Here is a 14,789-nt window from a genome sequence, read left to right as displayed (position 1 = left end):
TCCCGGGGATGTCGATAGGGGAAGACGCTTTCCGCCGGTTTGGCGCCTTGGCCGGACGGGCGGGGCGGCGGTACTCGCCGGAGTGCTCGTCATGGCCTTCGTCGCCGTCGTCATCAGAGTAGCCCGGATCCTGGGCTGCATCTGGCTATGGCCACAGTATGTCTGCTTCATGGAATTCTTCCCCCTCCTGCTCTTCCCGTTGCATCGTCCTATGCTTGACTTGATCCCCTAGCTAGCTTTGTTGGTGTGTATTTGGATAGGGTAAGTACGTATTAATAGTAGTATTATTAGATGGTGGATGCCTGGATGGGGTATATATCTAGGACTCTCTAAGCTGATTACCCAACTACCCATCCAGCCATTTTTGTCCTATGCTAGCACTAGTATTATCTTGCATGGGGATTTTCAGAAGTTACCCATGTATGTAATCCCACAGCTGATCCAGTAGTTGTTTGAATGAGTCCAGTGTCCACATAGATGCCGGTGCAGTGTGCGTGCGCGTCGCGGTTACTGAATCAGCAGCGAGTCAGCGATGTGTAGATGGAAAACCACATTGCATTTGCATTTTGACCATATGTACTTATTATTTTTTACATATGAAGTAATTTTTTTTTACATATGGAGTAGTATATGTCACACACACGCGCGCGCGTACAAACAGAATAAGTTTTACACCAACGGATTAAATTTCATCTCGCTCTTCCGATTCCAACCAATTCACAAATGAGACCGATTGAAGAAAATTCAGCGGCATCCGCCCTAGGCTCCGTAGCTATCTTATTTACTCTACTACACAAACTGGATCAACCCAAGAAGACCCTTGAGCCCGGCCGCGCGCCGCTGGCCACGAGCGAGACAGGCGGGCGCGCGCGCGCGCGGCAAGGAGGGGCTAGCTCTCGATGAAGCCGGTCATGCGGAGGACGGAGTCGCGCGTGCGCGTGAGGTCCCGGCCCTTGAGCGTCCGCCCCTGGCCGGAGCACACCGAGGAGGCCGCCCTGCGCCGCGCCATGAGCACGTGCGGCGGCTCCACCTCCCCGCCGTCCTCCTCCTCGCCGCGGCCCCTCCGCTCGTCCGGCGCGCCCGAGGCCGCCGGGATCTCGATCGGGTGCGTGAACGGCCGCCGCTCCTGCGCCCACGCCGCGCATTTCGCCGACACGGCCGCGCTCTGCGTCGTCGACGACATGACCGGCCGGCCGGCAGCACGAGCTCGTAGCTAAGTAGCTAGCTGTGAATGAGGCGAGCAATGACGAGAGCTTGTGCAACACGACGGACGGACAGACAGCTCGCCGAGATATCCCCTCCGCAGCTCGCCGCGGCGCGAGGGATTTATAGGGCCCGGCAGGCAGCGGCCTAGGTAGGCGAAGCTAAGCTAGGCACGTTCCGTGTGGAGCTGCACCGCCTTGCCCCGGTGTGACAGATAAGTATGCGGTTTTGAGCTTTGACGGGAAGGGAAAGGAATAATTCCATAATCCCGTCCGCGATCCAGCCCCAGCGCCTGGCTGGCTTGGGCGGCTGGGCTTGGCTTGCTAGTTGCTACGCAACAAAATTAAGGCACTTGATATTCCCCCGTACGTTCACGTAATCGCGTTGCTCAATTAGTAGGAGATCGATGTGGCCGGTTGGCTTTGCCTTTCAGGCTCGACCACTCCACCTAGCTCCTGATTTTGATTTTGATCTGATCGATCGTTTTGGTGCTTGATGAATGAACCCGGACGCGATTTGCGGCGATCGTGCGTTTTGTCGCAGCGCCAAGGAAAGCCAACCGGCCGGACCGTTTCTTGATTGGCTGTGTTGCTCGTCTGGCATACCCCACGTGTTGTTGATCTGTGTGTCTGCGTGCGGCGTGCAGGTGCACCTTTGTGGATAACACTGACGTCCGGGGAAGGATTTGCACGCGTGGCACGCCCCAGGATCTGTGGGTGGACGCGCCGGCAGAAACTCTGCTTCACTTGGCAGTGGCACATGCGGCATGCATGGTGTTCGATCGCTCAGAGCTCTGAGCGATGTGTCTAGCATAGCCAACATCAAAAGGGCCGCTTTATCGGACGATTGATCTTCACTCACTGCCATGCTTTGGTACGGTGGCATCAGTTAGGAGGACGATGCTCACATGCAACGGGAAACGGTTAGGAAGTGGACGTCCAGAGGGCTAGGTTCGATGAACTTGTGAACGGCTCGTCAAATGATATTTCGCATCAGCGTAATTTTGGCAACTTCAATGGGCCAACCCATTTTGTCCATGCGCGTTAGTTTTTGTTCGTGCGGAAAATACTTATGGCCCAACCCGCTGATGCAAATGGCCCTTTGCCCGTTTCATGTCTGCTTCGATCCGTTTCCGGCTAAATTTTGGCTGGGTTTGCGTTGGTGTGGACACGCCGCGGATGCCTGCACCTTCCTTTCATGACTCGCCTCTCGGTCGCACACATGCCAACATGTAGCCCAACACCCTCCGAGCTTGACCTTCCGGCCTCTTCACCCTCGCAGCTACCACCTAGACTCCATCCGCTTTACCACCCCGGCGCCCCCAGCCAGGCCGAGCCACCACCAACACCCCACCACCGGCGTTGTTTTCACCTCTTTGCCGTCAACAGTGTAGCTCGCTTCCTGCACCCTACTCAGGGGCCGCCAACGCCCCTCGGCACGGCACCACCGAAGGCCGTGGAGTTCGACGACCCTGCTCCTGGAACCGAAAAGGACAGGGCCGAGACTCGTCCATACTCGTGGCCATCGACGCCTACTAGGTGTTCGGCCATTTGCCCGGCCTGTTTGTAAGGTACGGATTCATCACTTCGAACGATCACGACGGATAGCTCGATTGAGTTTTTCTTTAGAATAACATCATATGTTAATCATCGGCTGAAGAATCGTCCGACGATGAGAGTGATGTTGAGGGTTTGTGAGGCAATGTCATTGTTCAGGGGTCGATCGAGGGCCATGCACGTACGTTGAATCGAGAACGGGGCCATGTCCTACTCTTTAACGATTATTTCCATCGCACAAATTCACTATTCCCTACCAAGTTTTTTTTCCGACGATGCCTCCGGATGGTGAGACCTTTGTTCAAACGTATTCGCCAGGGAGTGGTGAGTTATGATGATCACTTCAAATGCAAGTATGATGCCCTTGAAAAGGTTGGCTTCTCCTCTTATCGGAAATGTATTGTAGTTGTCTGGGTGCTTGCATACGGAGTTCCCGGTGATCTAGTTGATGAGTATGTACGCAGGAGTGAGTCCACATGCCTTGAGTCATGGACTCATGATACATGTTCTGCAAAGTCGTGGTTAATGTGTTTGGCATGGAGTACTTGAGAAAACTAAATGCTGATGATACAACCAGGTTGTTATCGATCAATGCTTCAAGTGGCTTTTCAGGGATGCTTGGAAGCATAGATTGTATGCATTGAGGGTGGAAGAACTATCCATTTACTTGGCAGAGAAAATAGAAGGGACATGTTGTGTTGGGGAACGTAGCAGAATTTACAATTTTCTACGCATCACCAAGATCAATCTATGGAGTTATCTAGCAACCAGGAAAAGGAGAGTGCATCTACATACCCTTGTAGATCGCGAGCGGAAGCGTTCAAGAGAACGGGGTTGATGGAGTCGTACTCGTCGTGATCCAAATCACCGATGACCGAGCGCCGAACGGACGGCACCTCCGCGTTCAACACACGTACGGTTGGGAAGACGTCTCCTTCTTCTTGATCCAGCAAGGGGGAAGGAGAGGTTGATGGAGATCCAGCAGCATGATGGCGTGGTGGTGGAAACAACGGTGATCTCGACAAATCTTCGCCAAGCTCAGCGAGAGGGAGAGGTGTCACGGGAGGGAAAGGGAGGCGCCGGGGGCTAGGGTGCGGCTGCCCTCCCTCCCCCCACTATATATAGGACCCATAGGGGGGCGCGGCCCTAGGAGATCCAATCTCTAAGGGGGGGCGGCGGCCAAGGGGGGTGGCTTGCCCCCCAAGCCAAGTGGGGCTCCCCCACCCCTAGGGTTTCCAACCCTAGGCGCAGGGGAAGGCCCAAGGGGGCGCACCAACCCATCAGGGGCTGGTTCCCCTCCCACTTCAGCCCATGGGGCCCTCCGGGATAGGTGGCCCCACCCGATGGACCACCGGGACCCTTTCGGTGGTCCTGGTACAATACCGTGACCCCCGAAACTTTCTCGATAGCTGAAACTGGACTTCCTATATATAATTCTTCACCTACGGACCATTCCGGAACTCCTCATGACGTCCGGGATCTCATCCGGGACTCCGAACAAATTTCGAGTTACCGCATACTAATATCTCAACAACCTTAGCGTCACCGAACCTTAAGTGTGTAGACCCTACGGGTTCGAGAGACACACAGACATGACCGAGACGACTCTCCGGTCAATAACCAACAGCGGGATCTGGATACCCATGTTGGCTCCCACATGCTCCTCGATGATCTCATCGAATGAACCACGATGTCGAGGATTCAATCAATCCCGTATACAATTCCCTTGTCAATCGGTATGTTACTCGCCCGAGACTCGATCGTCGGTATCCCAATACCTCGTTCAATCTCGTTACCGGCAAGTCACTTTACTCGTACCGTAATGCATGATCCTGTGATCAACCACTTGGTCACATTGAGCTCATTATGATGATGCATTACCGAATGGGCCCAAGAGATACCTCTCCGTCATACGGAGTGACAAATCCTAATCTCGATTCGTGCCAGCCCAACAGACACTTTCGGAGATGCCCGTAGTGCACCTTTATAGTCACCCAGTTACGTTGTGACGTTTGGCACACCCAAAGCACTCCTACGGTATCCGGGAGTTCCACAATCTCATGGTCTAAGGAAATGGTACTTGACATTCGGAAAAGCTCTAGCAAACGAACTACACGATCTTTGAGCTATGCTTAGGATTGGGTCTTGTCCATCACATCATTCTCCTAATGATGTGATCCCGTTATCAATGACATCTAATGTCCATAGTCAGGAAACTATGACTATCTTTTGATCAACGAGCTAGTCAACTAGAGGCTCACTAGGGACGTGTTGTGGTCTATGTATTCACATATGTATTACGATTTCCGGATAACACAATTATAGCATGAACAATAGACAATTATCATGAAAAAGGAAATATAATAATAACCATTTTATTATTGCCTCTAGGGCATATTTCCAACAGTCTTCCACTTGCACTAGAGTTAATAATCTAGTTACATTGTGATAAATCGAACACCCATAGAGTCCTGGTGTTGATCATGTTTTGCTCTAGGGAGAGGTTTAGTCAACGGATCTGCCACATTCAGGTCCGTATGTACTTTACAAATATGTATTTCTCCATTTTGAACACTTTCACGAATGGAGTTGAAGCGACGCTTGATATGCCTGGTCTTCCTGTGAAACCTGGGCTCCTTGGGAAGGGCAATAGCTCCAGTGTTGTCACAGAAGAGAGTCATCGGGCCCGACGCATTGGGAATGACTCCTAGGTCGGTAATGAACTTCTTCACCCAGATTGCTTCTTGTGCTGCCTCCGAGGCTGCCATGTACTCCGCTTCACATGTAGATCCCGCCACAACGCTTTGCTTGCAACTGCACCAGCTTACTGCCTCACCATTCAAAATATACACGTATCCGGTTTGTGATTTAGAGTCATTCAGATCTGTGTCGAAGCTAGCATCGACGTAACCCTTTACGACAAGCTCTTCGTCACCTTCATAAACGAGAAACATATCCTTAGTCCTTTTCAGGTACTTCAGGATATTCTTGACCGCTGTCCAGTGTTCCATGCCGGGATTACTTTGGTACCTTCCTACCAAACTTATGGCAAGGTTTACATCAGGTCTGGTACACAGCATAGCATACATGATAGACCCTATGGCCGAGGCATAGGGGACGACACTCATCTTTTCTCTATCTTCTGCCGTGGTCGGGCATTGAGCCGTGCTCAATCTCATGCCTTGCAACACAGGCAAGAACCCCTTCTTTGACTGATCCATATTGAACTTCTTCAATATCTTGTCAAGGTACGTACTCTGTGAAAGACCAATGAGGCGTCTTGATCTATCTCTATAGATCTTGATGCCTAATATGTAAGCAGCTTCTCCAAGATCCTTCATTGAAAAACACTTGTTCAAGTAGGCCTTTATGCTTTTCAAGAATTCTATATCATTTCCCATCAACAGTATGTCATCCACATATAATATGAGAAATGCTAGAGAGCTCCCACTCACTTTCTTGTAAATGCAGGCTTCTCCATAAGTCTGCGTAAACCCAAACGCTTTGATCATCTCATCAAAACGAATGTTCCAACTCCGAAATGCTTGCACCAGCCCATAGATCGAGCGTTGGAGCTTGCACACTTTGTTAGCATTCTTAGGATTGAAAAAACCTTCCGGCTGCATCATATACAATTCTTCCTTAAGGAAACCATTAAGAAATGCCGTTTTGACGTCCATTTGCCATATCTCATAATCATAGAATGCGGTAACTGCTAACATGATTCGGACGGATTTCAGCTTCGCTACGGGTGAGAAAGTCTCATCGTAGTCAACCCCTTGAACTTGTCGATAACCCTTAGCGACAAGCCGAGCTTTATAGATGGTCACATTACCATCCGCGTTTGTCTTCTTCTTAAAGATCCATTTATTTTCTATGGCTCGCCAATCATCGGGCAAGTCAGTCAAAGTCCATACTTCGTTTTCATACATGGATCCTATCTCGGATTTCATGGCTTCCAGCCATTTGTCGGAATCTGGGCCCGCCATCGCTTCTTCATAGTTCGAAGGTTCACCGTTGTCTAACAACATGATTTCCAAGACAGGGTTGCCGTACCACTCTGGTGCGGAACGTGTCCTTGTGGACCTACGAAGTTCAGTAGCAACTTGATCTGAAGTTTCATGATCATCATCATTAACTTCCTCTCTAGTCGGTGCAAGCACCTCAGGAACATTTTCTTGAGTTGCGCCACTTTCCGGTTCAAGAGGTAATACTTCATCAAGTTCTACTTTCCTCCCACTTACTTCTTTCGAGAGAAACTCTTTCTCTAGAAAGGATCCATTCTTGGCAACAAAGATCTTGCCTTCGGATCTGAGGTAGAAGGTATACCCAATAGTTTCTTTAGGGTATCCTATGAAGACGCATTTTTCCGACTTGGGTTCGAGCTTTTCAGGTTGAAGTTTCTTGACATAAGCATCGCATCCCCAAACTTTTAGAAACGACAGCTTAGGTTTCTTCCCAAAACATAATTCATACGGTGTCGTCTCAACGGATTTCGACGGAGCCCTATTTAAAGTGAATGTGGCAGTCTCTAAAGTATAGCCCCAAAATGACAGCGGTAGATCGGTAAGAGACATCATAGATCGCACCATATCCAATAGAGTGCGATTACGACGTTCGGACACACCATTGCGCTGAGGTGTTCCAGGCGGCGTGAGTTGTGAAACTATTCCACATTTCCTTAAATGCGTGCCAAATTCGTGACTCAAGTATTCTTCCCCACGATCTGATCGCAAGAACTTGATTTTCCTGTCACGTTGATTCTCAACCTCACTCTGAAATTCCTTGAACTTTTCAAAGGTCTCAGCTTGTGTTTCATTAAGTAGACATACCCATATCTACTCAAGTCATCAGTGAGGGTGAGAACATAACGATAGCCATCGCGAGCCTCAACACTCATTGGACCGCACACATCAGTATGTATGATTTCCAATAAGTTGGTTACTCGCTCCATTGTTCCTGAGAACGGAGTCTTGGTCATTTTACCCATGAGGCATGGTTCGCACGTGTCAAATGATTCGTAATCAAGAGACTCCAAAAGTCCATCTGCATGGAGCTTCTTCATGCGTTTGACACCTATGTGACCAAGGCGGCAGTGCCATAAGTATGTGAGACTATCATTATCAACCTTACATATTTTGGTATTCACACTATGAATACGTGTAACATTACGCTCGAGATTCATTAAGAATAAACCATTCACCAGCGGGGCATGACCATAAAACATATCTCTCATATAAATAGAACAACCATTATTCTTGGATTTAAATGAGTAGCCAACTCAAATTAAACGAGATCCTGATACAATGTTCATGCTCAAAGCTGTCACTAAATAACAATTATTGAGGTTTAAAACTAATCCCGTAGGTAAATGTAGAGGTAGCGTGCCGACGGCGATCACATCGACCTTGGAACCATTCCCGACGCGTATCGTCACCTCGTCCTTCGCCAGTCTCCGCTTATTCCGCAGCTCCTGCTTTGAGTTACAAATGTGAGCAACCGCACTGGTATCAAATACCCAGGAGCTACTACGAGTACTGGTAAGGTACACATAAATTACATGTATATCACATATACCTTTAGTGTTGCCGGCCTTCTTGTCCGCTAAGTATTTGGGGCAGTTCCACTTCCAGTGACCAATTCCCTTGTAATAAAAACACTCAGTCTCAGGCTTGGGTCCATTCTTTGACTTCTTCCCGGCAGCTTGCTTACCGGGAGCGGCAACCCCCTTGTCGTCCTTCTTGAAGTTCTTCTTACCCTTACCTTTCTTAAACTTAGTGGTTTTATTAACCATCAACACTTGATGTTCCTTTTTGATCTCCACCTCCGCTAATTTCAACATTGAATATACCTCAGGAATGGTCTTTTCCACCCCCTGCATATTGAAGTTCATCACAAAGCTCTTATAACTCGGTGGAAGCGACTGAAGGATTCTGTCAATGACCGCATCATCCGGGAGATTAACTCCCAACTGAGTCAAGCGGTTATGCAACCCAGACATTTTGAGTATGTGCTCACTGACAGAACTATTTTCCTCCATCTTACAACTGAAGAACTTGTTGGAGACTTCATATCTCTCGACCCGAGCATGAGCTTGGAAAACCATTTTCAGCTCTTCGAACATCTCATATGCTCCGTGTTGCTCAAAACGCTTTTGGAGCCCCGGTTCTAAGCTGTAAAGCATGCCGCACTGAACGAGGGAGTAATCATCAGCACGTGATTGCCAAGCGTTCATAACGTCTTGGTTCTCTGGGATGGGTGCGTCACCTAGCGGTGCTTCTAGGACATAATCTTTCTTGGCAGCTATGAGGATGATCCTCACGTTCCGGACCCAGTCCGTATAGTTGCTGCCATCATCTTTCAACTTGATTTTCTCTAGGAACGCGTTGAAGTTGAGGGCAACATTAGCGTGGGCCATTTGATGTACAGGACATAATGTAAAGATTTTAGACTAAGTTCATGATAATTAAGTTCATCTAATCAAATTATTCAATGAACTCCCACTCAGATAGACATCCCTCTAGTCATCTAAGTGAAACATGATCCGAGTCAACTAGACCGTGTCCAATCATCACGTGAGATGGACTAGTCAACATCGGTGAACATCTTCATGTTGATCATATCTTCTATACGACTCATGCTCGACCTTTCGGTCTTCCGTGTTCCGAGGTCATGTCTGTACATGCTAGGCTCGTCAAGTCAACCTAAGTGTATTGCGTGTGTAAATCTGGCTTACACCCATTGTATTCGAACTTTAGAATCTATCACACCCGATCATCACGTGGTGCTTCGAAACAACGAACCTTCGCAACGGTGCACAGTTAGGGGGAACACTTTCTTGAAATTATTACGAGGGATCATCTTATTTAAGCTACCGTCGTTCTAAGCAAATAAGATGTAAAACATGATAAACATCACATGCAATCAAATAATGACATGATATGGCCAATATCATTTGCTCCTTTTGATCTCCATCTTCGGGGCGCCATGATCATCGTCGTCACCGGCATGACACCATGATCTCCATCATCATGATCTCCATCATCGTGTCTTCATGAAGTTGTCTCGTCATCTATTACTTCTACTACTATGGCTAACGGTTTAGCAATAAAGTAAAGTAATTACATGACGTTTATGTTGACACGCAGGTCATAAATAAATTAAGACAACTCCTATGGCTCCTGCCGGTTGTCATACTCATCGACATGCAAGTCGTGATTCCTATTACAAGAACATGATCAATCTCATACATCACATATATCATTCATCACATCCTTTTGGCCATATCACATCACACGGCACATGCTGCAAAAACAAGTTAGACGTCCTCTAATTGTTGTTGCAAGTTTTTACGTGGCTGCTATAGGTTTCTAGCAAGAACGTTTCTTACCTACGCCAAAACCACAACGTGATATGCCAATTTCTATTTACCCTTCATAAGGACCCTTTTCATCGAATCCGATCCGACTAAAGTGGGAGAGACAGACACCCGCTAGCCACCTTATGCAACTAGTGCATGTCAGTCGGTGGAACCAGTCTCACGTAAGCGTACGTGTAAGGTCGGTCCGGGCCGCTTCATCCCACAATGCCGCCGAATCAAGATAAGACTAGTAACAAGTAAATTGACAATATCGACGCCCACAACTGCTTTGTGTTCTACTCGTGCATAGAAACTACGCATAGACCTAGCTCATGATGCCACTGTTGGGGAACGTAGCAGAATTTAAAATTTTCTACGCATCACCAAGATCAATCTATGGAGTTATCTAGAAACGAGGGAAAGGGGAGTGCATCTACATACCCTTGTAGATCGCGAGCGGAAGCGTTCAAGAGAACGGGGTTGATGGAGTCGTACTCGTCGTGATCCAAATCAACGATGACCGAGCGCTGAACGGACGGCACCTCCGCGTTCAACACACGTACGGTTGGGAAGACGTCTCCTCCTTCTTGATCTAGCAAGGGGGAAAGAGAGGTTGATGGAGATCCAGCAGCACGACGACATGGTGGTGGAAACAGCGATGATCTCGACAGGGCTTCGCCAAGCTCAGCAAGAGGGAGAGGTGTCACGGGAGGGAAAGGGAGGCGCCAGGGGCTAGGGTGCGGCTGCCCTCCATCACCCCACTATATATAGGACCCCTAGGGGGGCACCGGTCCTAGGAGATCCAATCTCCAAGGGGGGCGGCGGCTAAGGGGGGTGGCTTGCCCCCCAAGCCAAGTGGGGCGCCCCCCACCCCTAGGGTTTCCAACCCTAGGCGCACGGGGAGGCCCAAGGGGGGCGCACCAGCCCATCAGGGGCTGGTTCCCCTCCCACTTCAGCCCCTTGGGGTCCTCCGGGATAGGTGGCCCCACCCGATGGGCCCCCGAGACCCTTACGGTGGTCCCGGTACAATACCGGTGACTCCCGAAACTTTCCCGATGGCCGAAACTGGACTTCCTATATATAATTCTTCACCTCCGGACCATTCCGGAACTCCTCGTGATGCCCGGGATCTCATCCGGGACTCGAAACAACTTTCGGGTTACCGCATACTAATATCTCAACAACCCTAGCGTCACCGAACCTTAAGTGTATAGACCCTACGGGTTCGAGAGACACACAGACATGACCGAGACAACTCTCCAGTCAATAACCAACAGCGGGATCTGGATACCCTTGTTGGCTCCCACACGCTCCTCGATGATCTCATCGGATGAACCACGATGTCGAGGATTCAATCAATCCCGTATACAATTCCCCTGTCAATCGGTACGTTACTCGCCCGAGACTCAATCGTCGGTATCCCAATACCTCGTTCAATCTCGTTACCGGCAAGTCACTTTACTCGTATCGTAATGCATGATCCCGTGATCAACCACTTGGTCACATTGAGCTCATTATGATGATGCATTACCGAGTGGGCCCAAGAGATACCTCTACGTCATACGGAGTGACAAATCCCAATCTCGATTCGTGCCAACCCAACAGACACTTTCGGAGATGCCCGTAGTGCACCTTTATAGTCACCCAGTTACGTTGTGACATTTGGCACACCCAAAGCACTCCTACAATATCCGGGAGTTGCACAATCTCATGGTCTAAGGAAATGATACTTGACATTCGGAAAAGCTCTAGCAAACGAACTACACGATCTTTGAGCTATGCTTAGGATTGGGTCTTGTCCATCACATCATTCTCCTAATGATGTGATCCCGTTATCAATGACATCTAATGTCCATAGTCAGGAAACCATGACTATCTTTTGATCAACGAGCTAGTCAACTAGAGGCTCACTAGGGACGTGTTGTGGTCTATGTATTCACATATGTATTACGATTTCCGGATAACACAATTATAGCATGAATAATAGACAATTATCATGAACAAGGAAATATAATAATAACCATTTTATTATTGACTCTAGGGCATATTTCCAACATGTTGATGGTTGCACATTATACTTGAAGCTGTGGCATCACAAGATCTCTGAATCTGACACTCTCTTTTCGGCATGGTAGGTTCTCACAATGACATCAATGTACTTCATCCCTCTCCGATGTTCTCGAGAGTATCAGAAGGCAATTCTCCAGAGGTCAGCTATGAGATCAATGACCACAAATACAACAAAGGATACTACCTAGCTGATGGTATCTATCCTCAGTGGTCTAAATTTGTGAAGACAATCGCTGAGCCCCAAGAAGAGAAGAGGGTTAGGTTTGACGAAGAAAGAGGGTACTAGGAAGGATGTGGAGCGTGCTTTTTGTGTGCTTCAATCTCGTTGGGCTATTGTTCGACACCCTACTAGAACATGGAGCGATGAAACTATGTGGGAGGTGATGACTACTTGTGTGATCATGCACACCATGATCGTAGAGGATGAGCGCGATGACGACATCTGTGACCAATGGGCAGGATTACCAGGGTGATTTGGTTAAGCCGGAGAGTGGAGCGGCAACGTTTGCACATTTCATTCAATTTCATCATGAAATGCGTGATCGGGCATCTCACATTCTTCGTCTTCCACCTAAGCTGCGCAGAAAGGCCCAAATCACTACGTTATATCCAGACCTATAAAAACTTCGTAATGATTTGGTCGAGTATATGTGAATTCCTATAGGAAACCAATAGTTGTATCTTTTATTTTATTTTAATTTAATTCCTACATTTTAAATTCATTTGATTGTAAACTATGTGAATTTTCTAGTTGGTTACAAATTCATATATACCGTTATTTCTTCAGAATCCTCTTTCTCATATGGGAACTCTTCTTTGAAAACCAGGTCATTAATTTGGGCATCAAAAGCTCATTCTTTAGAACTTAAGGAAGGAAGAAGAGCCAGGGGAACGGAGGCTTAATAACATTGCGAAACCTGATGTCAACAAGGCTCTCCTTCAAGATATGTTTCTCTACAGATATTTGCAGGTACTTCAGTGGCTGGATTTCTTGATTTTGCTCATTGTCGACGAAAGCTGTGGTTATGCAACAACTACAAATTCAGTTGCGCCTTTAGCAATAATTTCAGGTCATATAGTCTTAGTCGTTCATTTTTGAGTCGTTTTTGTGTTTGTGGGTTCATTTACTCTGTATCTGGTTGAATGCAACATTATACTAATCTAAGATAAACTAGATTTGACTAAAAAACAGATCTAATAGAAACTGATTTGAGTAATAAGAAAACAGGTGTCAGCAGGTCGGATTTGCATAGCTCTCGGTGCAGCATACCAAACACGCAACTTTCTGATGAACAGTGTCGATTATGACAGGAACACTTGTTCTGCTGCACTTCACACGCCCGCCAAGCTGGAACGAACTTAACGTATATCAAGTGTCAATCAACCAGCTAACAGGAAGTAAGGGAAAGAGACACGTCAATATCCAAGGCCGAAAAACAAAACCAAAAGGATCGCGTCAAGCTGCTTGGCTTTGGCGTACGGACCTACCAAAACTGCAAAACCACTGCACGTTAGGCCTGCCCGGCGGGACATACGTGTGGTTTGTTTTGCTTAACTAGTTCAGCAAAAGTTCCAAGTGCTGGCAAATCTATGTAAGCTTGTTGTTGATGGGTTCAGACACTAAGAACTGAGAAATCCCCACAACAAATTATGGCGCAGCTCTATTTTTCTTTCAGAAATCACACTTAAGGGCCATGCCCGTTAGAGTATCTCTAGCCGATCGCCTAAAATGCTACAGAGGAGTAAAATTTCAGGGTTACTCCTATAACCAAGACCTAGCAGATGTAGTAAACCGTACAATAGAGTAAAAAATTTACTACCCCACTCGGCGGCTGTCTATTTTAGCCGGCCTTCCACAGCTCGAGCAAACAATCTTGTCCCCTTTTCTGCCGCACCCACCCCACCCCTGTGTCGCATATACTCCAGAGCCATTCTTCCCGCGACCGCCGGCCACTCCCCGTCATTGCCGACCCTCCGTAGGAACCACCACATTCCTCATCCACTCGGATTTGGGCCTCTCTCGCCGTTGTTGGCGTAAATCGGCAGATCTACGACTGTCGTCGAATTTGAGGCATCCGGCCGCCGTCGCTGTCGCCTTTCTCATGGATTGGCCGGGTATTGAACCGCGCACCCTCGACAATGACTCTGCGCCGCATCTAGGTATCGCCTCTTCCTCTAACCGCTTGGATCTCACTAGTTGACGGACCATCGACGAAGCCACGCCCGGCCGTCAGCCGAGCTCGACACTAGCCCAGCTCGTCAGCTCTCCTCTGCCTGTCATCAAGTGTGACCACTTCCGGCGGCAAGTGCTGCATCGAGTTTTGAGCACGCTGAAGTATCCCGGATGGGTGTTCTTCAAGTGCAAAAAGTATGGGTGAGTGTTTGTTCCTACGGCTCGAGAAGAAGAGTACGTCGATCTATTGATAGCAAAAAAATTGACAGATGTTGGTTCACTCCTTACTAGAGTAGAGACTAGATACAAGCTCGAGAAGCCAATTGAGAGAATCAACAATGGTCAAAATAAAGACATAGAGAAAATATTAATTTGAATAGTGGGAGCAATTATCGAAGTTGGAATTTTTATTGAAATATCTAATTAT

At 48.0% G+C, this 14,789-nt stretch overlaps 1 protein-coding gene across 1 annotated transcript; it reads right to left on the bottom strand.

The window, feature by feature from the left end:
- Nucleotides 1-654: 654 nt before the first annotated feature.
- LOC125544704 (protein S40-1) lies at nt 655-1,437 on the bottom strand. Its single transcript, XM_048708447.2, has one exon. It carries the CDS (start codon nt 1,181-1,183, stop codon nt 890-892), a length of 294 nt encoding a protein of 97 aa, XP_048564404.1. The 5' UTR covers nt 1,184-1,437; the 3' UTR covers nt 655-889.
- Nucleotides 1,438-14,789: the final 13,352 nt, after the last annotated feature.

The sequence above is a fragment of the Triticum urartu genome, chromosome 3A (genome assembly GCF_056163025.1).
Source record: "Triticum urartu cultivar PI428250 chromosome 3A, HENAU_Tu73, whole genome shotgun sequence".
NCBI lineage: Eukaryota > Viridiplantae > Streptophyta > Magnoliopsida > Poales > Poaceae > Triticum > Triticum urartu.
This window is presented reverse-complemented; position numbering and strand designations above follow the sequence as displayed.